The sequence below is a fragment of the Oncorhynchus masou genome, chromosome 5, assembly GCF_036934945.1.
Source record: "Oncorhynchus masou masou isolate Uvic2021 chromosome 5, UVic_Omas_1.1, whole genome shotgun sequence".
Classification (NCBI taxonomy): Eukaryota; Metazoa; Chordata; class Actinopteri; order Salmoniformes; family Salmonidae; genus Oncorhynchus; species Oncorhynchus masou.
The window spans coordinates 17533246-17560175 of NC_088216.1; the positions used below are offsets into that span (position 1 = coordinate 17533246).

The window sequence follows — 26930 nt, forward strand, 5'->3', positions numbered from 1 at the left end:
ACAGCAAGGAGTCATCATGTCAGGTAGTCCTGGGGCATGGTCCTAGGGCTCAGGTCCTCTGAGAGAGAGAAGGAGAGAATTAGAGAACGCACACTTAGATTCACACAGGACACCGAATTGGACAGGAGAAGTACTCCAGATATAACAAACTGACCCCAGCCCCCCGACACATAAACTACTGCAGCATAAATACTGGAGGCTGAGACAGGAGGGGTCAGGAGACACTGTGGCCCCACCCGAGGACACCCCCGGACAGGGCCAAACAGGAAGGATATAACCCCACCCACTTTGCCAAAGCACAGCCCCCACACCACTGGAGGGATATCTTCAACCACCAACTTACCATCCTGAGACAAAGCTGAGTATAGCCCGCAAAGATCTCCGCCACGGCACAACCCAAGGGGGGGGGGGGGGCGCCAACCCAGACAGGATGACCACATCAGTGAATCAACCCACTCAGGTGACGCACCCCCTCCAGGGACGGCATGAGAGAGCCCCAGCAAGCCAGTGACTCAGCCCCTGTAATAGGGTTAGAGGCAGAGAATCCCAGTGGAAAGAGGGGAACCGGCCAGGCAGAGACAGCAAGGGTGGTTCGTTGCTCCAGAGCCTTTCCGTTCACCTTCCCACTCCTGGGCCAGACTACACTCAATCATATGACCCACTGAAGAGATGAGTCTTCAGTAAAGACTTAAAGGTTGAGACCGAGTTTGCATCTCTGACATGGGTAGGCAGACCGTTCCATAAAAATGGAGCTCTATAGGAGAAAGCCCTGCCTCCAGCTGTTTGCTTAGAAATTCTAGGGACAATTAGGAGGCCTGCATCTTGTGACCGTAGCGTACGTGTAGGTATGTACGGCAGGACCAAATCAGAGAGATAGGTAGGAGCAAGCCCATGCAATGCTTTGTAGGTTAGCAGTAAAACCTTGAAATCAGCCCTTGCTTTGACAGGAAGCCAGTGTAGGGAGGCTAGCACTGGAGTAATATGATCAAATTTTTTGGTTCTAGTCAGGATTCTAGCAGCCGTATTTAGCACTAACTGAAGTTTATTTAGTGCTTTATCCGGGTAGCCGGAAAGTAGAGCATTGCAGTAGTCTAACCTAGAAGTGACAAAAGCATGGATTAATTTTTCTGCATCATTTTTGGACAGAAAGTTTCTGATTTTTGCAATGTTACGTAGATGGAAAAAAGCTGTCCTTGAAATGGTCTTGATATGTTCTTCAAAAGAGAGATCAGGGTCCAGAGTAACGCCGAGGTCCTTCACAGTTTTATTTGAGATGACTGTACAACCATTAAGATTAATTGTCAGATTCAACAGAAGATCTCTTTGTTTCTTGGGACCTAGAACAAGCATCTCTGTTTTATCCGAGTTTAAAAGTAGAAAGTTTGCTGCCATCCACTTCCTTATGTCTGAAACACATGCTTCTAGCGAGGGCAATTTTGGGGCTTCACCATGTTTCATTGAAATGTACAGCTGTGTATCATCCGCATAGCAGTGAAAGTTAACATTATGTTTTCGAATAACATCCCCAAGAGGTAAAATATATAGTGAAAACAACAGCGGTCCTAAAACGGAACCTTGAGGAACACCGAAATTTACAGTTGATTTGTCAGAGGACAAACCATCCACAGAGACAAACTGATATCTTTCCGACAGATAAGATCTAAACCAGGCCAGAACTTGTCCGTGTAGACCAATTTGGGTTTCCAATCTCTCCAAAAGAATGTGGTGATCGATGGTATCAAAAGCAGCACTAAGGTCTAGGAGCACGAGGACAGATGCAGAGCCTCGGTCCGATGCCATTAAAATGTCATTTACCACCTTCACAAGTGCCGTCTCAGTGCTATGATGGGGTCTAAAACCAGACTGAAGCATTTCATATACATTGTTTGTCTTCAGGAAGGCAGTGAGTTGCTGAGCAACAGCCTTTTCTAAGATTTTTGAGAGGAATGGAAGATTCGATATAGGCCGATAGTTTTTTATATTTTCTGGGTCAAGGTTTGGCTTTTTCAAGAGAGGCTTTATTACTGCCACTTTTAGTGAGTTTGGTACACATCCGGTGGATAGAGAGCCGTTTATTATGTTCAACATAGGAGGGCCAAGCACAGGAAGCAGCTCTTTCAGTAGTTTAGTTGGAATAGGGTCCAGTAAGCAGCTTGAAGGTTTAGAGGCCATGATTATTTTCATCATTGTGTCAAGAGATATAGTACTAAAACACTTGAGCGTCTCTCTTGATCCTAGGTCCACGCAGAGTTGTGCAGACTCAGGACAACTGAGCTTTGAAGGAATACGCAGATTTAAAGAGGAGTCTGTAATTTGCTTTCTAATAATCATCATTTTTTCCTCAAAGAAGTTCATGAATTTATCACTGCTAAAGTGAAAGTCATCCTCTCTTGGGGAATGCTGCTTTTTAGTTAGCTTTGCGACCGTATCAAAAAGGAATTTTGGATTGTTCTTATTGTCCTCAATTAAGTTAGAAAAATAGGATGATCGAGCAGCAGTAAGGGCTCTTCGGTACTGCACGGTACTGTCTTTCCAAGCTAGACGGAAGACTTCCAGTTTGGTGTGGCGCCATTTCCGTTCCAATTTTCTGGAAGCTTGCTTCAGAGCTCGGGTATTTTCTGTGTACCAGGGAGCTAGTTTCTTATGAGAAATGTTTTTAGTTTTTAGGGGTGCAACTGCATCTAGGGTATTGCGCAAGGTTAAATTGAGTTCCTCAGTTAGATAGGTAGTTATTGATAGATGGGTAGAGATTGATAGGTGGGTAGAGATTGATAGATGGGTAGAGATTGATAGATGGGTAGAGATTGATAGGTAGAGATTGATAGATGGGTAGAGATTGATAGATGGGTAGAGATTGATAGATAGGTAGAGATTGATAGATAGGTAGAGATTGATAGATGGGTAGAGATTGATAGATGGGTAGAGATTGATAGATAGGTAGAGATTGATAGATAGGTAGAGATTGATAGGATAATTTCATCTTGTTGGGTTTCCTAAAGCGTTATCTATAGGACACGTATTGGTCAAAATGTATGCTTCTCTCGACAGAAAAGCTTTGGCAGAAAAGCAGTAATTGTTTCTGGAAGGCTGACACACACGCACACTTGATAATTGTTTGGTAGAACGATTCACCACTAAATAACAAGCATATATTTCTGATTCATGTACGACCTTTGCTCACACTGAGTTCTCCTACACATCTGGCACAAATTACAACCTCTCTGCGGGGTTACGAGGATCTTCACTTGTCCATCAGCGTCTGCTTTAGCTGTGCGGAGGATGAGGTCAGGGATGTAGTGAAGCCATGGTTTGCAACAGGTATTCTAGGAATCCATTAAATGATGCGTTTCTATATTATGGGATCACAGAGGGCTATATTGTTTATGAAAACAGGGATTTTCGAAAAGAGTAATTATGTTGAATATAACGTTAAAGCTTAGCTGGATATGCAATCCGGTGCATGGCTACAAAGCTCTTGTTGGCATCCGAACGGTATGTATAGGTCAGACAGGATCGTGGAGGCAGTGTATTAACAGAGTTTATGGGTCATGCACCATGTACAATCCCCTCTGATATATGATGCAGTCCTACTGGGGGTGTGTGTGTGTGTGTGTGTGTGTGTGTGTGTGTGTGTGTGTGTGTGTGTGTGTGTGTGTGTGTGTGTGTGTGTGTGTGTGTGTGTGTGTGTGTGTGTGTGTGTGTGTGTGTGTGTGTGTGTGTGTGTGTGTGTGTGTGTGTGTGTGTGTGTGTGTGTGTGTGTGTGTGTGTGTGTGCGTGCGTTACACTGGGACCTGTTATACATGACATATGACCATGTGCCATGTGTATGGATTCAGTAGGATGGAACGGCGATGACAGCAGGCATCATTAAATCATTCACATAAAATGTGTCCTGACTGCCTGGGTTTTCAGTGGTCCTTGGTGGCTCCCGTTCTGCTATGGGTGAGCTTAGTGTGGTGGGAGGGGTTTAACTGGTCATGTCCAGCTGGTCTCATAGGCTTCTATTTGTAAATGATCATAGAAATAAAAGGAAATGTGTTGGCAACATACAGAAACAGTACAATATGTTTAGAAGAATTGATCTTTAAAATGTTCTGCTGTAGGTCCACTAAGGCTATGCTCACCAGACAGTCAGCGTGCCACATCATAATACATCATGTATATACAGTATAACAGAATATATTGGCACCTATTCATCCAAAGCAGGCAGATGCTGCATGAAGTGTGTGATGTATACCAGGATGAAGAGGGATTCTAGAACCAACAGATGACTGGATAAACAACATTTATCAGTTCTGTACCGACACGAAAAAGAATAGTGAGTACTCAGGCAGTGCCCTATGGTTAAGAAGTATCCTGGGTATTAGTACTCAGGCAGTGCCCTATGGTTAAGAACTATCCTGGGTATTAGTACTCAGGCAGTGCCCTATGGTTAAGAAGTATCCTGGGTATTAGTACTCAGGCAGTGCCCTATGGTTAAGAAGTATCCTGGGTATTAGTACTCAGGCAGTGCCCTATGGTTAAGAAGTATCCTGGGTATTAGTACTCAGGCAGTGCCCTATGGTTAAGAAGTATCCTGGGTATTAGTACTCAGGCAGTGCCCTATGGTTAAGAAGTATCCTGGGTATTAGTACTCAGGCAGTGCCCTATGGTTAAGAAGTATCCTGGGTATTAGTACTCAGGCAGTGCCCTATGGTTAAGAAGTATCCTGGGTATTAGTACTCAGGCAGTGCCCTATGGTTAAGAAGTATCCTGGGTATTAGTACTCAGGCAGTGCCCTATGGTTAAGAAGTATCCTGGGTATTAGTACTCAGGCAGTGCCCTATGGTTAAGAAGTATCCTGGGTATTAGTACTCAGGCAGTGCCCTATTGTTAAGAAGTATCCTGGGTATTAGTACTCAGGCAGTGCCCTATGGTTAAGAAGTATCCTGGGTATTAGTACTCAGGCAGTGCCCTATGGTTAAGAAGTATCCTGGGTATTAGTACTCAGGCAGTGCCCTATGGTTAAGAAGTATCCTGGGTATTAGTACTCAGGCAGTGCCCTATGGTTAAGAAGTATCCTGGGTATTAGAACTGGCACGTGCAATAAATCAATAGTCGGGCCTTGCCATTGAACCGCATGAGAATAAATGTACCGCGTCAGAACACTAACTCCCTACCAGCTTTTCAGTAAACATCGACTGCAGGGTGAGAGGGGGAGGAGGGGCGAGGGCATGGGGTGCGGAGGGGGTAGGAGGAAGGGTGTGCTCAATGGGGAGGGGAGGGTGCGAGGGGAGGAGGGGCGAGGGCATGGGTTGCGGAGGGGGTAGGAGGAAGGGTGTGCTCAATGTGCTCAATGGGGAGGGGAGGGTGCGAGGGGAGGAGGGGCGAGGGCATGGGGTGCGGAGGGGGTAGGAGGAAGGGTGTGCTCAATGGGGAGGGGAGGGTGAGGAGGAGTGAGGCAGACGGGTGAGGGGTAAGGGAGGGAATTCATTCATTAATGACGACATTAAACTCTACAGTCTACCACGTCAACACTGAAACTATCTGGCACTGTCTCTGACAGAAACTCTGCTTATTTACTCTACAAAGTACATCAAGAGGAATAAGGTTTACACAAATAATTACCCCAGACACTTTCCCTCCTCATAACATATAATTCCTGCACCATTTGCCCAAATAAACTGCATTAAGAGCAACCACATGTAGCCACTTCACTATGGTGTGAGGGGAAAGCTTGGCGTAGACCAGGTCACAAAATGGCAGCTCATGGCCATATGACTGAGTGGTGGTGCATTAAGTGGCGTTCGTGCTTGTAAGACATGTTAGCACATTAAAAGATGTTAATATTTGAACCCAATTGTAAATGGAGTTAGAAAAGACTCTCCTTCCCACGGTGGTTCTTGTAAGGAGCATAGTTTATGAATACCGACTGCTTCTCAAATAAACCTTTCCATCCAGTGCCACACACACACCCTCAGATCAAACCGCTACAACTCCAGTATAGGCTACGCTAGAATACAATATCAAACGGTGGAAGTAGGGAAATAAACACATTTAAGAGGCCAGTGTCCTGCTTGATTTCCTTATCAGTCAATCTGCCTCCATATTGCTGTTTTTCCTTATAATATACCCTTAAGAGCTGTAACATATACTGTGTTGTGTGTTGTGTTATTACTGTAATGTATACAGTATAGTGTGTTGTGTTATTACTGTAATATATACCGTATAGTGTGTTGTGTTATTACTGTAATATATACAGTATAGTGTGTTGTGTTATTACTGTAATATATACAGGTTATAACTGTCACTCAACTCAGCAGCATGTCCTCCATGTAGACATAATGTGCTTTACAACTGGCTTGAGGAACAACTTTCCCCAAACAGCAGATCTAGGATAAGATGACCTGTTCCTCAACCCTATCCATAACTAAGGTGGAAAAGAAGCATCTAATCATGGACCAGCATTTCGGGTACAACTTCTAACAACTTCTAACTCCTACAGTGGTTTCATGACAGAAACCCATGTCAATACTCACCTCTAGTGGATTATAAAGTCAAATCTATCCCTCTTTCAAATTCCAAATTTTCCTACAATAAGATATCACAGCCAAGGAGGATATAGGAAATTATTATTATTGTTTTGACATCCACATGATTTAATTTCCGTTATTGAATATTTACCATGTCATTATTCTGTTTGTGTTTCAGGCAAATTCACCCAATCACACTCAGCACCTATCTAGTGGGCTATGGTTTACAGTAGCCAGTTTGGTTGCTGTCCAACTGGTCTCGGTCAGGACAGTCAAATAAGCAGCAGTGAGAGTTCACAAGGAAACTATTTCTCCCACGTTCCATTGGCTCATTGCAGAAAGAGGAGCAAGGCACTGATTTCCCATGAGGTGAACAGACCCCCCTACGTCTAGAGAACTGTCCCTCGACGCACCCAGTGGGTTCTTTCTCTCTCTCCTCTTCTATCTCTCTCTGTGTATCTCTATCCTTCTCCTCTCTTCTCCCTCCTATTTCTGTCTGTATAACTATTTCTCTCAACCTTTCTCACTCTCTCTCCTTCCTTCCGTCCAGTGGAGTAAAGTCCTTAAGTAAAGCTAATTTAAAGTACTACTTAAGTAGTTTTTTGGGGTATATGTACTTTACTATTTATATTTTTTACAGCTTTTACTTTTACTTCACTACATTCCTAAAGAAAATAATATAATTTTTACTCCATACATTTTCCCTGACACCCAATTCACACACTTATCAAGAGAACATCCCTGGTCATCCCTAGGGCGGACTGGCGGACTCACTCAACACAAATGCTTTATTTGTAAATTATGTCTGAGTGTTGGAGTGTGCCCCAGGCTATCCATCAATAAAAACATTACAAAATAAATTGTGCCGTCTGGTTTGCTTAATATAAGGAATTTGAAAGGGTTTATACTTTTACCTTTGGTACATTTTAGCAATTCCATTCACCTGAGTATATTTAAAACCAAATACTTCTAGACTTCTACTCAAGTTTTATTTTACTGGGTGACTTTCACTTATACTTGAATCATTTTCTATTAAGGTACAGTATGTTTACTTTTACTCAAGTATAACAATTTAGTACTTTTTCCACCATTGCTTCCATCCCCCCATGGCTTTAACTAGGATCGTAGCCAGATTCACCACAATAAACTTGTTGGTGGGATGATATGACCTTGAAGACAGCCTCAGGAGAACAAGACGAAAAAGTGGAAAGATGTTTACTGAACTTCTACTGGGACAATCTATTAATACACGTCTGGCACGGCATTGAGCGGCCGGGGACTGTGACATTGTCAAGAATGTCCGAAACAGTACTGAAGATGAGCATGGAAATATACGATATCAACAACTAGGATGGGATTATTCTAGAAGTATCAGGGGAGATTGAGATGTTTTCCTATTCACTGATATGGATATTGGACAGTAGGCCTTATGTAGATTTGATACATCCACAAGGGCCCAATGATGACCTATCAACTATAGACACACATATACTGGAAAGTGACAAACCCCAAATAAAATGGTCATAGATCGATGGGAGATGGCATGGTTGAAAGACTCGTTTTTTTAATGAATACAGAGAATCCTAATAATGACCTCTATATCCAGGTTGTAGCCATGGTTTCAGAATATGGGCTACGCACAGAGAGCAGACAGAGACAAAAAGAGCATTGTATTCCTCTACCAACTCTTCATGCTTCATTTCACACTGGAACGCTACTGCAGATAGCCAGGCTATTACGCAATGTGTTCCAATACAATACAGTGTGTGCTCCCCAAATGGGACCCTATTCCCTATAAAGTGCACTACTTTTGACAAGGGCTCTGGTCAAAAGTAGTGCACTAGTTAGGGATAGGGGCCATTTGGGACACAGACAGTGTGTTCCTTGTTTGACAGGATGTGATGAAAAGAAGCTGATACGTGATGTATTGAACACGATGGACTTTTTTCTTATAGAGGCCATATTACAACATATTGTTATTATTGGGTTCGTTAGCTGAAGCTCAACTCGCTGTGAAACCAATTATAGTGTCAGAACATGAACACAACATATTGTCTGTACTAAAGTGGGTGGCGGTGTTGAGGGAAACATTGGTGCTGTTCAACCCAAGAGGCCTAAAGTACTTTAGCTCCCTGTTAATGTAGTGGGGCACCACTCAGAACCTGCCATGAGTATACAGACTGTTACCCATCCACCCTCCACCACTATCCCCCTCTCCCTCTCTCTCACTGTCCCTCAGAGATGGAGAGAATACTCCCTCTCCCTCTCTCTCACTGTTCCTCAGGGATGGAGAGAATACTCCCTCTCCCTCTCTCTCACTGTTCCTCAGAGATGGAGAGAATACTCCTTCTCCCTCCCTCACTGTCCCTCAGAGATGGAGAGAATATCACTCCCTCAGAGATTCTCTCACTGTCCCTCAGAGATGGAGAGAATACTCCCTTTCTCTCACTGTCCCTCAGAGATGGAGAGAATACTCCCTTTCTCTCACTGTCCCTCAGAGATGGAGAGAATACTCCCTCTCTCTCACTGTCCCTCAGAGATGAAGAGAATACTCCCTTTCTCTCACTGTCCCTCAGAGATGGAGAGAATACTCCCTTTCTCTCACTGTCCCTCAGAGATGGAGAGAATACTCCCTCTCTCTCACTGTCCCTCAGAGATGGAGAGAATACTCCCTCTCCCTCTCTCTCACTGTCCCTCAGAGATGGAGAGAATACTCCCTCTCTCTCACTGTCCCTCAGAGATGGAGAGAATACTCCCTCTCTCTCTCTCTCTCTCTCTCACTGTCCCTCAGAGATGGAGAGAATACTCCCTCTCTCTCTCTCTCACTGTCCCTCAGAGATGGAGAGAATACTCCCTCTCTCTCTCTCTCACTGTCCCTCAGAGATGGAGAGAATACTCCCTCTCTCTCACTGTCCCTCAGAGATGGAGAGAATACTCCCTCTCTCTCACTGTCCCTCAGAGATGAAGAGAATACTCCCTCTCTCTCTCTTTCTCACTGTCCCTCAGAGATGGAGAGAATACTCCCTCTCTCTCACTGTCCCTCAGAGATGGAGAGAATACTCCCTCTCTCTCACTGTCCCTCAGAGATGGAGAGAATACTCCCTCTCTCTCACTGTCCCTCAGAGATGAAGAGAATACTCCCTCTCTCTCTCTCTCTCTCTCTCACTGTCCCTCAGAGATGGAGAGAATACTCCCTCTCTCTCACTGTCCCTCAGAGATGGAGAGAATACTCCCTCTCTCTCACTGTCCCTCAGAGATGGAGAGAATACTCCCTCTCCCTCACTGTCCCTCAGAGATGGAGAGAATACTCCCTCTCCCTCTCTCTCACTGTCCCTCAGAGATGGAGAGAATACTCCCTCTCCCTCACTGTCCCTCAGAGATGGAGAGAATACTCCCTCTCTCTCACTGTCCCTCAGAGATGGAGAGAATCACTGTCCCTCAGAGATGGAGAGAATACTCCCTCTCTCTCACTGTCCCTCAGAGATGGAGAGAATACTCCCTCTCCCTCTCTCTCACTGTCCCTCAGAGATGGAGAGAATACTCCCTCTCCCTCACTGTCCCTCAGAGATGGAGAGAATACTCCCTCTCCCTCTCTCTCACTGTCCCTCAGAGATGGAGAGAATACTCCCTCTCCCTCACTGTCCCTCAGAGATGGAGAGAATACTCCCGCTCCCTCTCTCTCACTGTCCCTCAGAGATGGAGAGAATACTCCCTCTCCCTCTCTCTCACTGTCCCTCAGAGATGGAGAGAATACTCCCTTTCTCTCACTGTCCCTCAGAGATGAAGAGAATACTCCCTTTCTCTCACTGTCCCTCAGAGATGGAGAGAATACTCCCTCTCTCTCACTGTCCCTCAGAGATGGAGAGAATACTCCCTCTCTCTCACTGTCCCTCAGAGATGGAGAGAATACTCCCTCTCCCTCTCCCTCACTGTCCCTCAGAGATGGAGAGAATACTCCCTCTCTCTCACTGTCCCTCAGAGATGGAGAGAATACTCCCTCTCTCTCTCTCTGTCCCTCAGAGATGGAGAGAATACTCCTCTCTCTCACTGTCCCTCAGAGATGGAGAGAATACTCCCCTCTCTCTCTCTCTCACTGTCCCTCAGAGATGGAGAGAATACTCCCTCTCTCTCTCTCACTGTCCCTCAGAGAGAGAATACTCCCTCTCTCTCACTGTCCCTCAGAGATGGAGAGAATACTCCCTCTCTCTCACTGTCCCTCAGAGATGAAGAGAATACTCCCTCTCTCTCTCTTTCTCACTGTCCCTCAGAGATGGAGAGAATACTCCCTCTCTCTCACTGTCCCTCAGAGATGGAGAGAATACTCCCTCTCTCTCACTGTCCCTCACTCCCTCTGTCTCACTGTCCCTCAGAGATGGAGAGAATACTCCCCTCTCTCTCTCTCTCTCTCTCTCTCACTGTCCCTCAGAGATGGAGAGAATACTCCCTCTCTCTCACTGTCCCTCAGAGATGGAGAGAATACTCCCTCTCTCTCACTGTCCCTCAGAGATGGAGAGAATACTCCCTCTCCCTCTCTCTCACTGTCCCTCAGAGATGGAGAGAATACTCCCTCTCCCTCACTGTCCCTCAGAGATGGAGAGAATACTCCCTCTCCCTCTCTCTCACTGTCCCTCAGAGATGGAGAGAATACTCCTCTCTCCTCTCACTGTCCCTCAGAGATGGAGAGAATACTCCCCTCTCTCACTGTCCCTCAGAGATGGAGAGAATACTCCCTCTCTCTCACTGTCCCTCAGAGATGGAGAGAATACTCCCTCTCTCTCACTGTCCCTCAGAGATGTAGAGAATACTCCCTCTCCCTCTCTCTCACTGTCCCTCAGAGATGGAGAGAATACTCCCTCTCTCTCACTGTCCCTCAGAGATGGAGAGAATACTCCCTCTCCCTCACTGTCCCTCAGAGATGGAGAGAATACTCCCTCTCCCTCTCTCTCACTGTCCCTCACTGTCACCCTCAGAGATGGAGAGAATACTCCTCTCCCTCACTGTCCCTCAGAGATGGAGAGAATCTCCCTCTCTCTCACTGTCCCTCAGAGATGGAGAGAATACTCCCTCTCTCTCACTGTCCCTCAGAGATGGAGAGAATCACTGTCCCTCAGAGATGTAGAGAATACTCCCCTCCCTCTCTCTCACTGTCCCTCAGAGATGGAGAGAATCACTGTCCCTCAGAGATGGAGAGAATACTCCCCCTCTCTCTCTCACTGTCCCTCAGAGATGGAGAGAATACTCCCTCTCTCTCACTGTCCCTCAGAGATGGAGAGAATACTCCCTCTCTCACTGTCCCTCAGAGATGGAGAGAATACTGTCCCTCAGAGATGGAGAGAATACTCCCTCTCTCTCACTGTCCCTCAGAGATGGAGAGAATACTCCCTCTCTCTCACTGTCCCTCAGAGATGGAGAGAATACTCCCTCTCCCTCTCTCTCACTGTCCCTCAGAGATGGAGAGAATACTCCCTCTCTCTCTCTCTCTCTCTCTCTCTCTCTCACTGTCCCTCAGAGATGGAGAGAATACTCTCTCTCTCTCTCTCTCTCACTGTCCCTCAGAGATGGAGAGAATACTCCCTCTCTCTCACTGTCCCTCAGAGATGGAGAGAATACTCCCTTTCTCTCACTGTCCCTCAGAGATGGAGAGAATACTAATAACATGCAAACTAGGGGTGTATGGAGAGATGGGAGGGGGGAAGAGGAGTACAACAACTAAAAAGGGTGCAGAACAAAGGCTGGGGGGCGCCAAAAGAGGGGCGCCAAGTTTCCACGACAACAGAACAGAGCCAAGAATAGTTGGGGGGAGTCACATGGTGTTGAGGGCTTTTAAATCAGCAAGTAGAGCTTGAAGCCTGGGATCAGTCCATGTGGTGGATGCCAATAGCAACAATATGAGTGGGATTGGGACCCACAACCACAGTAGTGTGACGGTGATGGCGTTTGATATGAACAGGACCGCGGCTCTCACCACGGTCGACCAGGATATGAACGCAGCAGTACATGGTAGGTAAGGTCAACTATAGGGCTGCTTTTTGGTACCTATAAACATATTGTAAGAAGGCTCACTGTTGAATCTAGCCTCCTTGTAAGTTGAATTGGGAGTGTTGTTAGTTGAGTGGGACTTTGTGTCTTGAATACGTTTCAGTGTTTGTCTTGAAATGAAGGTGAACCTTAGTCTTCACTTGTTTTCCCCTCTTCTTAGAATATGGTCACCGTAGTCACTTGTTCCTATCCTTCTTCTTCCAGAGTTCAACGTGTTCAACATCATCCTAATGTCTCTGGCCTTGTGTGTTCTCACCATCACTGGCCTGTTCTGCAGCATATCCTGTCACAACCGCAGACGGTAAGACTTGATGTACTACAATACCCATAATGCTTTGTACTACATATGAATCTTTGCAAAGATTGTATATTATATTGACAAGATATTGGATATGTCCTCAAATAAGGAAGGCAGGCCGGAGGAGGTGAGATCAGGTGGAACCATTCTAGTCAATGAGAGGGAAGATAATCGCGTAAACAGGCCATAGAGTTAGATAGAACACTCATTTTTGTATCTGGGGCATTATAGCATCTGTTAGAGAGCATTGGCAGCGCCATTGAGGCTAACTCTATTTAAAAGTCTTCACCATTGATTGATTGTTCCTAACTCATAGGAATCCCCACTCTGTTGACTACTTTAAAATGGTGGAGGCCCTCAATAGCAAGGCCCATTCTAAAACAGGTTATATCCATGATGAGAGTTCTATCTATCTCTATGACATCTCCGATATAAAGTCGGTTTTTGTGAAAGTTGCAAAAATTCCACGTGTCCACTTACAGTGGGGCAAAAAAGTATTTAGTCAGCCACCAATTGTGCAAGTTCTCCCACTTGAAAAGATGAGAGGCCTGTAATTTTTATCATAGGTATACTTCAACTATGACAAACAAAATTAGAAAAATCCAGAAAATCACATTGTAGGATTTTTAATGAATTTATCTGCAAATTATGGTGGAAAATAAGTATTTGGTCACCTACAAACAAGCAAGATTTCTGTCTCTCACAGACCGGCTCCTTTGTCCTCCATCCTTTACCTGTATTAATGGCACCTGTTTGAACTTGTTATCAGTATAAAAGACACCTGTCCACAACCTCAAACAGTCACACTCCAAACTCCACTATGGGCAAGACCAAAGAGCTGTCAAAGGACACCAGAAACAAAATTGTAGACCTGCACCAGGCTGGGAAGACTGAATCTGCAATACGTAAGCAGCTTGGTTTGAAGAAATCAACTGTGGGAGCAATTATTAGGAAATGGAAGACATACAAGACCACTGATAATCTCCCTCGATCTGGGGCTCCACGCAAGATCTCACCCTGTGGGGTCAAAATGATCACAAGAACGGTGAGCCAAAATCCCAGAACCACACGGGGGGACCTACTGAATGACCTGCAGAGAGCTGGGACCAAAGTAACAAAGCCTACCATCAGCAAGGGCATTGAAGATGAAATATGGCTGGGTCTTTCAGCATGACAATGATCCCAAACACACCCGGGCAACGAAGGAGTGGATTCGTAAGAAGCATTTCAAGGTCCTAGAGTGGCCTAGCCAGACTCCAGATCTCAACCCCATAGAAAATTATTGGAGGGAGTTGAAAGTCTGTGTTGCCCAGCAACAGCCCCAAAACATCACTGCTCTAGAGGAGATCTGCATGGAGGAATGGGCCAAAATACCAGCAACAGTGTGTGAAAACCTTGTGAAAACTTACAGAAAACGTTTGACCTGTCATTGCCAACAAAGTGTATATAACAAAGTAGTGAGATAAACTTTTCTCATTGACCAACTACTTATTTTCCACCATAATTTGCAAATAAATTCATAAAAAATCCTACAATGTGATTTTCTGTATTTTTTTCTCTCATTTTGTCAGTCATAGTTGAAGTGTACCTATGATGAAAATTACAGGCCTCTCTCATCTTTTTAAGTGGGAGAACTTGCACAATTGGTGGCTTACTAAATACTTTTTTCCCCCACTGTATATCAGTGCATTCGTAACAAACATTACAAAACGTCAATTCGATCAAATAATCCTCAAATAGCAAATTAGCAATTACATTATTTTATTGACAAATTCAACACTCTCTCGTTGACCTCCTCAAAAAAAAATTTTGGGTGGAGTAAAACCTCTCGTTTTGCATCTCCAGTCACAGGAGGTAAGGCTTGTTGTCTACCCAAACTTGTAAATAAATTATTTTCGTGGACAGATTTTGGGTGGAGTAAAATTCCCTACACTTCATATATCTATGTAAAGAGGCTCTACAGCATCTCCTGTTCGCAGGAGGTCATCTGTCTCTGGGTCATGTTTATATCTCTGGCTTACAATTACCTCTCTGAGTCATGTTGGCATCCTCAGCTAAAGTCATCTTAGTAATGACTTTCACTCATTATCCTACATTGGAGCAAACAAAATATTTGGTAATTGAATATGATGCTTAAATTACATTGAACCTTTGAAGGTTGTTTTGGTGACAAACCTAGACGTGTAGCCCAGAGGAGGCTGGTGGAAGGAGCTATAGGAGGCCAGCTCAATGTAGAGGCTGGAATGGAATGAATGGAACGGAGTCAAACATGTCGTTTCCCTGTTTGAGGCGTTTAATACCTTTCCATTTATTCCATTCCAGCCATTACATTACAATGAGCCCGGCTTCCTCTGGCGTAGCCTTTTCCTCACGGTACGACTCCACATTTAACACAGTAGAACAGTGACACTCCATGGACATATGATGAAACTGAATGGTCTTTTACTGCAGCAGTTTTTACCATGTTGGTTTACCATGTTGGTGTGCACACAAAATAATGGACATTTTAATGCATTTGGTTTAAAATGACAAGAAAGAACACATAGAAAGTCCCACGGTTCCCTGAAAGCGCATTATATCTTTTCCCTCCTCCAGGCTGTTGAAGAGGGCCCATATGTATGAGAGTGCTGTGCTCCGTGACGTACCAGTCAACCCGGTGGATATCAGAGCTGTCAAGAGATCCGCCAGTTTCAGAAACCCTCTCTCATTCTTCAGAAAACAGGAAGCATCTAAGGACAACTCCAGAATCTACTACATCTACAGTAACCCTCTACCCATAGGGCTGGAGGAAGAGGACAATATCCAGAATATCACCCCTGGTGGATCGAAGGAGCAAGAAGAGCTAACCTTTCAGGACTACGCCAATGATCCCAATAGTGGTATCATCCTGGACCCGCCCAACTTCTACATGCAGCTCTAGAGCAAGGTGGCATGTTCCACTTCATGGGAGGGGTGTTTTTTTTTTGTCCTATTCAAGTTTGTATTTTGGGAAAAACATTGTCTAAAGTGGATGAACTTTGATGAAGTTATTTGGAAGTTGTGAACGATCCTTTTTTCCACACTTGGATATTTATTGAATCGCCATAAAACAGTTCAGACATGGATGGTGATGATGCTTTAGAAAAGAAGCATAGCGTGAAATACACAGAGACCAGAACCATAGATAGTAGCTTCTCAGAGAAAATATCAAAAGAAAAGGTTATCATCACTGCTGAGATGAGCAATCAATTGATCGATCAATTGTACTCCTGGGCAATACAATTGAATGAAATAAGAGTCAGTCACAGAAAAGCCTTCAGGCGATTGGCTGGGTTTCCCTGATCAGCCAATCCATGGCCTCCTTGCGGCCCTGCCTCTCCAGCTCTGCTCCAATCGTCTCCCGGCACTGCCTGTGGTACTCGTTCACCCAATCACGCTGCAGGAAGAGAAGAGAGAGTGTCACACACAGAGTGATAACATACAAAAATGGCAGAACTATTACTAATTACTAAACTTCCCCGGTTTCAAAGGGCACCTGTGGATATTTCCTGAAGACCTCCTTATACATGATCTTTGTCTCCTATGGCAAAGCTGATTTGAAACTGAAAGATTGTTTTATTTCTGGTCTACCACGTGTCACTTAATTCCACCAAACAATACAGTATTTCTACACAAGTTTCAAGGGCTGTTTACATTTTAGAGCTGTATAATGATGACTTTTTAAAATTAAAAATAAATCAGTGCTTCATTTTAATATAAATAAATGAGTGCCTCATTTTAGTATAAATAAATGAATGACACCTCCTAAAGAAAGTGTGTTTGGTAAAATATTAATTCCAAAGAATGGGGACCAAGACTGACCTCTTTCTGGGTGAGAAGATCTGTGTTTACCATCTTGGCTTGGATGGGGACCAGAGTGAGAGGCTCAAATGTCAAACTGCCCTTGTTCCTGTAGTTGTACTGAGGACACAGACACAAAGGTCACATGGTCTTCACTAGCCTTCACACTTCATTTTACACGTAGTCAGTCAATCTGTCTCCATAAACATCAATACTCATTCTTCACTCTATACACACTTCATTTTATAATTATTCAGTCAATCTCTTACCTTGGGTTTTGCTGGCACCACCAGAACAACGTTTTCAATTCGAATGCCAAACAAACCGTCCTCATAGTACCCAGGTTCTGAGGAAAGGAAGGAGACAAGTTCAGGTGTGTGTGTGAGAGAGAAACAAACAGAGACGGAAAGAAACAGAGAGAGAAATAGTTAAATTGTCTGTGTGTTTGTGTATGCATGCATGATAGTTAGTAAGTGTGTGTGTGTATGCGTGCCTGCATGTCTGCATGCATGTACGTGAGTCTGTGTACGTCCATATATGTGTGAGCGTACCCACCATCGCTGACAATCATGCCTGCCTCCAGGGGCTCGTCGGCGAAGGTCTTGTAGGAGATCCCACAGGGTCCCTCGTGGACATTGAGGAAACATCCCACCCCGTGGCCCGTACCATGAAGGTAGTCCAGCCCAGACTCCCACAGCGCCTGGCGGGCAAACGAGTCCAGCAGGTGACCTAAGGGTGGAGGGGGAGGAGTGGAGGTTTACATTTCACATATTAGTCATTTAAAAACAAACATTGCCAACATTGACTACTCCACAAACAACAAGGTCTCACCTTTGGTTCCGTTGGGGAAAATGGCAGCGCTGACGGCTATATGTCCCTTCAGAACATAGGTGAAGGTTTCCTGAGACACAGAGAGAAAACCTATAGGTCACTGAACATACCACTGGGACTTTCCTTCTGTCATATGCTGTAGCAGGTCGTGAGAGGAGAGGCATATGGATAATTGTTACCTTCTCATAAGCAGAGGGGGACCCAAAGTGCATGGTGCGGGTGACGTCTGTTGTTCCATCACTAGAAAACACCAGAATTTATTAGAACAATATGTTTTATTTGTAAAGTGCTTTTCTTATGTGTCACATTATTATGTATTACATGTAGGATTATGTGCAGCATTATTACATGTAGGATTATGTGTAGCATTATTACATGTATGATTATGTGTAGCATTATCACATGTAGATGTATGTGTAGCATTATCACATGTCGGAGTATGTGCAGCATTATCACATGTGATAATGTTACATACTCCAACATGTGATAATGCTACACACAATCCTACATGTGATAATGCGACACACAATCCAACATGTGATAATGCTACACATAATCCTACATGTGATAATGCTACACATAATCCTACATGTGATAATGCTACACATAAATCTACATGTGATAATGCTACACATAATCCCATATGTGATAATGCTGCGCATAATCCTACATGTAACCATGATGCACATAATCCTACATGTAATAATGCTACACATAATCCTACATGTAGGATTATGCACATCATTATTACATGTAGGATTATGTGCAGCATTATCACATGTGGGATTATGTGCAGCATTATGACATGTGGGATTGCGTGTAGGATTATCACATGTAGAATTATGTGCAGCACTATCACATGTGGGATTATGTGTAGCATTATCACATGTAGGATTATGTGCAGCATTATTACATGTAGGATTATGTGCAGCATTATCACATGTAGGATTATTGCTTACATATACTGGGCTCCAGAGTCGAGGAGGTAGATTTCGTTTAGAGAGAGAGTTCTGTTGGTTTCAGGGAGGGGTCTATAGGACAACAAAAATAAGTACATAAATACAAAATAAGTTATCAAAAACATAAATTATAGACAACTCTACATTAATTACAGTGTAATAAAGTTCTACAATAAACAAAGGAACCTGTAATGAATGATTGCTCCGTTTGGTCCAACACTGGAAATGGATGGGAAGCTGAGTCCGACAAAGTCTTTCTGTTGGCTGAAACCACATAAAATACATTAATATTTATGTGTGTATGTAAGCAATAAGGACTGAGGGGGTGTGGTATATGGCTAATATACCACGGCTGTGGGCTGTTCTTAGGCACGCATCGCAGAGTTGAAGGAGGTACATACAGTTCCTAATTGTTTCAATAGAGGGAGTTCAAATGCTAAATATCCCTCTCATGCAAAAGCCTCTGACTCACTGGGAATATCTCAATTACATACTCCTCGTGTCCGCTCTACTCTCTCCTTCTCAAAACCCATTGGATGAGAAAGCCAGAGATCCCTCCCCTCTGATCTTCTCCTCCAATGTGTTTTGAGAAAGAGAGCTGTATGCAATTGTCCTATTCTTTGTGCTTCAGAAATTATTTTTCACAGTGTAGTGACTGCACGGAACCTAGAAAATCTCAATCTAAAGATCCAGGATCCTCAGTGAAGTTGGAGAGCAAACATCAGACGTTGTTATTACATAGCTTTGTTATTTTATGGTTGTAGTGAAAAGTAGAACACCACCTGCGTAACTCCTCGGCCTTATCTGCTGCGGATATCTCAGTCACTGTGCCTTTTGGAATCTAGAAAACCACAACCACACAGTACATGACACGCAGTCATTGCAACACTCACAGCCAAAAAGTCTGCAATCATAAAAGTGTAATACCACTTTCAGCTACAAAACTACTGGAAATTACATTTTAAAAGTACATATAAAGTACCTCTTTTTCCAACCAAGCGAAGAGCTCACAAAGGGCGACAGCATCCTTGATCTGTGGTTGAGGAGAAAAAGTCAAACAGGATCAATGGCTGGTTGATGATGCAATTATGGTGATTTGATGATGTCTAAAATCCAAGTAAATATTTGTAAGGGTCAAAAGGTTAAAGGTAACTCACATGGGCCATTTTCATCCCTTGAATCTCGGTGGCGTTCTTGACAGCTTTGGCGAGGCAGAGAGGAGTGTAGGGGATAGGAGACCGGTGGGCCTGTGGACAAAACAGAAAAACAAAGCAATGAATTAGTAGGTACCTGATGCTACACATATCATTTTACTAAATAGGCCTGCATGTAAACTCAGCAAAAAGAGAAACCTCCCCTTTTCAGGACCCTGTCTTTCAAAGATAATTAGTAAAAATCCAAATAACTTCACAGATCTTCATAGTAAAGGGTTCAAACACTGTTTCCCATGCTTGTTCAATGAACCATAAACAAATAACGAACATGAACCTGTGGAATGGTTATTAAGACACTGAGGTCACAGTTATGAAAACTTAGGACACTAAAAAGGCCTTTCTACTGACTCTGAAAAACACCAAAAGAAAGATGCCCAGGGTCCCTGCTAATCTGCATGAACGTGCCTTAGGCATGCTGCAAGGAGGCATGAGGACTGCAGATGTGGCCAGGGCAATAAATTGCAATGTCCGTACTGTGAGACGCTTAAGACAGCACTACAGGGAGACAGGACAGACAGCTGATCGTGTAACAACAGCTGCACAGGATCGGTACATCCGAACATCACACCTGCGGGACAGGTACAGGATGGCAACAACTGCCCGAGTTACAGCAGGAAAACACAATCCCTTCATCAGTGCTCAGACTGTCTGCAAGAGAGAGGCTGGACTGAGGGCTTGTATGCCTCACCAGACACCAGCGGCAACAACGTTGCCTATGGGCACAAACCTACCATCGCTGGACCAGACAGGACTGGCAAAAAGTGCTCTTCACTGACAAGTCGCGGTTTTGTCTCACCAAGGGTGATGGTCGGATTCGCGTTTATCATAGAAGGATTGAGTGTTACACCGAGGCCTGTACTCTGGAGCGGGATCAATTTGTAGGTGGAGGGTCCGTCATGTTCTGGGGCGGTGTGTCACAGCATCATCGGACTGAGCTTGTTGTCATTGCAGGCAATCTCAACGCTGTGCGTTACAGGGAATACACCCTCATGTGTTACCCTTCCTGCAGGCTCATCCTGACATGACCCTCCAGCATGACAAAGCCACCAGCCATAATGCTCGTTCTGTGCGTGATTTCCTGCAAGATAGGAATGTCAGTGTTCTGCCATGGCCAGCGAAGAGCCCGGATCTCAATCCCATTGAGCACGTCTGGGACCTGTTGGATCGGAGGGTGAGGGCTAGGGCCATTCCACCCAGAAATGTCCGGGAACTTGCAGGTGCCTTGGTGGAAGAGTAGGGTAACATCTCACAGCAAGAACTGGCAAATCTGGTGCAGTCCATGAGGAGATACACTGCAGTACTTAATGCAGCTGGTGGCCACACCAGATACTGACTGTTACTTTTGATTTTGATCCCCCCTTTGTTCATGGAAACATTATTCAATTTCTGTTAGTCACATGTCTGTGGAACTTGCTCAGTTTATGTCTCAGTTGTTGAATCTTATGTTCACACAAATATATACACGTTAAGTTTGCTGAAAATAAACGCAGTTGACAGTGAGAGGACGTTTCTATTTTTGCTGAGTTTATTAATAAAAGTACTTTACATTGTTTGGGGTAACTCATCCCCATCCCACTCATTCTACCAATGTGATACAGCCATGCCCAGTGGTAATTTTGTGCCTGACTACACAGTTGTACTCTCTCACCTTGGGAATAACCTGCATGAGCACCCACTATAGCCATTTTGTGTCAGGAATTACAGTCGCACTCACTCACCTTGGGGATGACCTGTGTGAGGGCGCAGCTGGCTTTGTCGCTGATCCACACCTTCTCCTTGGGCCCCAGGGACGCACACACAGCCTGCAGCTCTGTGAACACAGATTCATAGGGGGCAGTCTGGATGCTAAGCTCCACCTTGGAGGGCGTGTCCAGCTGAAGGTGCTCCCTCACCGTCGGCACGGCCAGGCGCTTGATGTCCACGAAGAGCCTAGGTGGGGTCAGAGGTCAGATTCATGACCTACTTCTCATGGGAGATCAAAGTATGTTGTGCATTCTATACTGTGTCAGAGAAAGGACAGTCGGGAAAGAAAGTAAAGTGTTTTTATTTTAGATTCATTTAGGTGCTTTTACCTGATTGTGTTCATTCCAACGATGGCGTACGCAAAGAAAACAGGGTTGTACTCGATGTCAGAGCCACGGAGGTTGAACAGCCCTGGGAAGAACAACACAGTTAAAACACAGTGCCACTTTACACCTGTTTGGTGGATACAATTTTTCCTTTTCTCCTTCAACAAATTCAGTAATGTATGTAAGCATTTCATTGTAAGGTCTACTACACCTGTTGTATTCGGCACATGTGACAAATCAAATTAGATTTTTTATGTACAGTGGTTTGAATCTTGTAAACAGCTATTTAAAAATGTGTCTTCTGCAAAAATAAATTAGCTAGCAATGTGTTATTATTAATATGATCCTAATCATTATTATTATTATTAATAATTGTATTATTATTATGATGATGAGGTTACCCTCCTCACCCTCTAGGGAAGAAGCCCAGACAAACCCCCTCATTTAGACACATTAGTCTAAAAGTGACTGGACGACTGCAATCAACATCAACATTGTCCTCCCTAATTAACACAAACACTCTGGCCAGCCAATCAGCTCTGAGAGCTCTATAGGCTCGTTAGGGCCAGCTAACGAGGTGCTCAGACAGGCATCTACAGGGACACCCGTACAGCCTCAGGGTTCTTGGATCGTGATCAGAGGGTGTCGTGTCTACCTCACAGGGTTATGCAACTTAAATGTTTGGTGAGGTCATTCAATAAAGTGCATCAACCCTGGTCCTGTAGGTCTACTGGTTGGGCAGACGTTTGTTCCAGCCCAGCACTAACACACCTGATTCAACCCATCAACTACTCTTCAATCAAGACATTTGATTAGGCTGTCATTGTAAATAATAATTTGCTCTTAACGGACTTGCCTAGTTAAATAAAAATGTGTTGAATCAGGTGTGCTAGTGCTGGGTTGGAACGAAAGCCTGTGCACCCTGTAACTCGACATGACCAGGGTTAGTGAGTTGATTATATTTTATATGGTAATTCCAACAACTGTTTAGGGTGAATTATATAGGAAAAATGTATCTGTGCTGTGTTATAGTAACTAAATCAGTATAAAGGGAATCATACATGCAATCTCATCCAGCGCCGTGGCAACGAACCAAGAGATCTTCCTCTCGGCCATCTTGGATCTCAGAGCGGTCATCTTGTCCTGCCAGGTCAGACCTGGAACAGAGGAGGACCTGGATTAACTGTGAACCATTGATGAGGAAGATGTATCAAAAACATTGTACACACATGTACAGCTACTAATTTTCAACCAATCACAAGATAGGATACATAACACCTCTAGAATGTTGAATAGGTCAATAATGGCTCCAAGCGATACTACCGACCCGTGAACCCCAGGCCCAGGGTGATGAGCTGAGTGGAGGGTCTGGTTGGACGGTCCATCCAGATGGCATCTATCAGGTTGTCCTGAACAGCCACCAGGGAGTGGCCTGCACTGGCCAGGGCCTTAGACATGTTCTTCCACTGGTCTGGATGGAACAACAGACAGGTCATGTAACCATAGTCAGCACCAAAATGGTAGATACTTAGCACTGGAAGTATAGTACACAACATGTGCTACATCATTATCACTGTGTTATTGTGTACGATGTAAGAGATGTGGAACTCTACGGACCGGCAGCAATGATCCAGGGGTCCACTCCTACTGTCGAGTTCTCAGGCAGCACACTGATCAGCCAGTCCTCCTGGCTAAGTGTCTCCTTCAGACCTGGTGACAGGAAACACCCGCAATGAGCCAGAAAATACTGACACATCTCACAACAGAGTCGACGGTCCCATATGTAGGATGTCTTATCAAGAGAAGCATCGGCCAATCTATACTAAAGTGGTTAAGTGCATTTCTTTTAAAGTTTTAACTTTAGATGCAGAAGAAACCAACTTCCACTTATACTAGCTTCAACTAGGTGTCTTCAGATGCCATATACATTCAAGAACTAGGAGTGTTGTTGTTTACCCATCTTCATGAGGGTCCAGTTGTTGTCCATCTGCTGGCTGGCCTGGAGGAAGTACCGTCCGTCTGTCCACATGGCCGCATGCTTCTCTGTTACTATGGCCGTGCCTGGAGACATGTCATCAATCAATCAAGGCTACATATCTGTTCTCTGTTACTATGGCCGTGCCTGGAGACATGTCATCAATCAATGAAGGCTACATATCTGTTCTCTGTTACTATGGCCGTGCCTGGAGACATGTCATCAATCAATCAAGGCTACATATCTGTTCTCTGTTACTATGGCCGTGCCTGGAGACATGTCATCAATCAATCAAGGCTACATATCTGTTCTCTGTTACTATGGCCGTGCCTGGAGACATGTCATCAATCAATCAAGGCTACATATCTGTTCTCTGTTACTATGGCCGTGCCTGGAGACATGTCATCAATCAATCAAGGCTACATATCTGTTCTCTGTTACTATGGCTGTGCCTGGAGACACGTCATCAATCAATCAAGGCTACATATCTGTTCTCTGTTACTATGGCCGTGCCTGGAGACACGTCATCAATCAATCAAGGCTACATATCTGTTCTCTGTTACTATGGCCGTGCCTGGAGACATGTCGTCTCAATAGCTGATTCTAAGTCATGTCTTTAGTTGTCACTATGCTACTGTTCAAAGGTTGTCAAGCAAGGCTAGAGAACTCTCCTGTTTCTATGGCCTGATTTCATTTTATTATCAACGTGTCCAATCTCTGACCCTAATTCAATACAAGCAAATGTCTGTCTATATTGTTTACAGATGCCCTGTTCTTTCTTAGGGCGTATAAGTTCACTGTTTTAATCAAGGTGTGCATTTATGGGAAATGACAATACAACTTTCCTGGTATTGTATGAAGTGTTGATTTCATCTGGTCTGTCATGAATAAAGGCTGAGATAGGTTTGTCTTTGTGTATTCACTGGTGTGCTCGCCATATCAGCCTCCTTTATAACAAGGGAACTAGATCCTGACACAAGCACACACAATACCTGCGGAGCCATTGAAGCCACAGATGAATTCGCGTCTGCAGTCACATGGTGCGATGTATTCACTCTGTAATGAGAGAGAGAGAGAGAGAGAGAGAGAGAGAGAGATCAGATCCAGCAGTAATCAGGTATAAGTGGTCCCCTAGCAGTTATTATAACATCTTAATTATTCCCCTCTTTACATCACGACTCAAGACCAGAGAGAGAGAGGGTGTAAGGGAGGGATGAGGTTTAGAGAGAGAGAGAGAGAGAGAGAGAGAGAGAGAGAGAGAAAGAAAGAGTGAAAGATGTGGAGATGGAGAGGACCCTGCTAGAAAGTCACATTGTCCATTACTAGAGGTCAGGCAGACTTATACTCACTATTGTTCATTATTTCTAATTAGTAATTCTGTGTGTGTGTGTGTGTGTGTGTGTGTGTGTGTGTGTGTGTGTGTGTGTGTGTGTTTTTTGCGTGCGTGCGACCATGTGTGTGTGTTCAGTACCTGGTGTGCGTCTCCAGAGGGGACAATGTAGGCCTGGATGGGCTCAGCGATGTACTTGGTGTTCCTCATGGCTTGCCGTAGCTGCCGCAGCAGCTCCACCGTGATCTTGGGAGACATGGCAGCGTCTAGGGAGAGATACACAGGCGGTAAAGCTATAACAGACGAACTGAACAGGCAGCCCAAGAATGGGCCTCCGGAGGGATCCACAGTTACAGTATGCTCCTGCCTCCCCTCTCGAGTAGGTTAGTTCATCTGTCTCAGTCACAGTTTTACCTCCACAGATACAGGGGTTTAAACCACGATAGAGTAGCTGAACAGGCATACCATGGCTAAAGATGTTCTCTCAGAACTAGACTACACACAGCAGTTTAATACAACTGGAATGACCCTGGTTTATATTGACTCTACCATTGGAGCATGCTTTTGTGACACCGTTGAATTCCGTGGGGCTACGGGCCAGAAGGTGCCTGTTTCGTTACCTTGGTGTCAGAAGTGGACCATGTATAGCCTAAACTAGAATTGACCTCCTACAAAATGATAAGGAATAATAACATAAACGCTTCGTTTAACATACCGGACAAACTAAACATATATGTTATTCATTATTGTGAACTCAAACTATTAATAATGCAATTACCTGAGCCCATGTCGTCTTCAGCCGTCTATGAGATATCTGACAAATAGCCTGTTAACGTGGGGCTCAAAGTCTCTGTCTGCACCTGGATCTCTAACCTTGCTGACTCAGACAAACTCAGGGTTAAATATTAACAGATTATGATTATTATCTTTGCTGCAATTGCAAACTATTCAATTACCCTTAGGCCTGAATGCTGCCTTTATACAGTTTACTTTGATCATGCATCAAGGTCTAACAAACCCATATACAAAAAGGCATTTTGTGAGATCATGATTTTGAAAGATTTGACATACTGTAAGGTGTATAATGGATAATATCAGTGGTTTCATTTCAGGCCGTTAAAGGAATAAAACCATCCCATATTATTGATGGGGTAGTTTTATTCATCGATGCCAGAATGGGCGTCATCCAATCGCCTCAACAAAGCCACCGCCGAACTCACGGATTGGCTGAAACCTACATGCGATGTTGTTTACCATTTGAGAACAATTATTTGGGAAGTTCGCTGGCAACAAGTGGTGGGAAACTGGTGAGCTAATTAAATTGCTAATTGAATGATTCCAACTGGAATAATTGTGTTAATTCAATGCAGTTATTTTGTCGCAGTTGGGATAGGTGTGGCATTTCATCAGTTTGCTGTGGGGGGATATTCAATGGAAAAGTTACTTTGAGCAAAATAATACGAATTTCTTAGCCAATATTGTATATATTTCATTAGAGTATGAGTCACACGTTGTTCATAGCTGTAGTAAACACATTAGACATATTTCCTACAAAAAAAATACTCGTGGGCTTTGCCTATCTTGCTAGCTAGACAACATTAATGGGGCTACGCGAGTAGCATTTAGCACGCGAGCGTCTTCCACATTACAACCACACGATATTCTCTATTCATTGCTTTCTTGCATCGGGCAACTGAACCCCCGATGGAAAGTTTGTTAACACCATGTCAGTTTAATAAGATAACGTTAAATTGTACATTTACCTTAGAAATGCAATTCTGTCGTTTAAAACACTATTTTATGCAGCTGTCCCTTGTGTTAATTTACAAACAGTAGGCTGCCATTGAATCCTTGACGTTTCTGGTCACGTGACACGAGCTTCTT

The 26930-nt window shown here is 44.1% G+C and overlaps 2 protein-coding genes across 4 annotated transcripts; one reads left to right on the top strand and one right to left on the bottom strand.

Annotated features, from left to right (window-relative positions):
- Positions 1-12289: 12289 nt before the first annotated feature.
- si:dkey-246e1.3 (uncharacterized) lies at positions 12290-18597 on the top strand. 2 transcript variants are annotated; one of them, XM_064961965.1, is made up of 3 exons: positions 12290-12516; positions 12756-12852; positions 15445-18597. In XM_064961965.1, the coding sequence occupies exons 1-3, from the start codon at positions 12510-12512 to the stop codon at positions 15767-15769; spliced, it is 429 nt and encodes a 142-aa protein (XP_064818037.1). In that variant the 5' UTR covers positions 12290-12509; the 3' UTR covers positions 15770-18597. The 2 variants fall into 2 exon arrangements, with proteins under 2 accessions (XP_064818037.1, XP_064818032.1); XM_064961960.1 differs by having other exon boundaries at positions 12290-12512.
- On the bottom strand, positions 15899-26918 carry xpnpep1 (X-prolyl aminopeptidase (aminopeptidase P) 1, soluble). 2 transcript variants are annotated; one of them, XM_064961952.1, is made up of 20 exons: positions 26810-26918; positions 25188-25312; positions 24709-24772; positions 23698-23802; positions 23359-23451; positions 23069-23212; positions 22803-22898; positions 21745-21826; positions 21391-21601; positions 19616-19705; positions 19441-19491; positions 19241-19299; positions 18645-18722; positions 18459-18530; positions 17679-17739; positions 17500-17569; positions 17224-17397; positions 16938-17014; positions 16690-16788; positions 15899-16264 (listed from the first exon to the last, which is right to left on the bottom strand). In XM_064961952.1, the coding sequence occupies exons 2-20, from the start codon at positions 25302-25304 to the stop codon at positions 16145-16147; spliced, it is 1863 nt and encodes a 620-aa protein (XP_064818024.1). In that variant the 5' UTR covers positions 25305-25312; positions 26810-26918; the 3' UTR covers positions 15899-16144. The 2 variants fall into 2 exon arrangements, with proteins under 2 accessions (XP_064818024.1, XP_064818019.1); XM_064961947.1 differs by lacking the exon at positions 26810-26918 and adding an exon at positions 25825-25930.
- Positions 26919-26930: the final 12 nt, after the last annotated feature.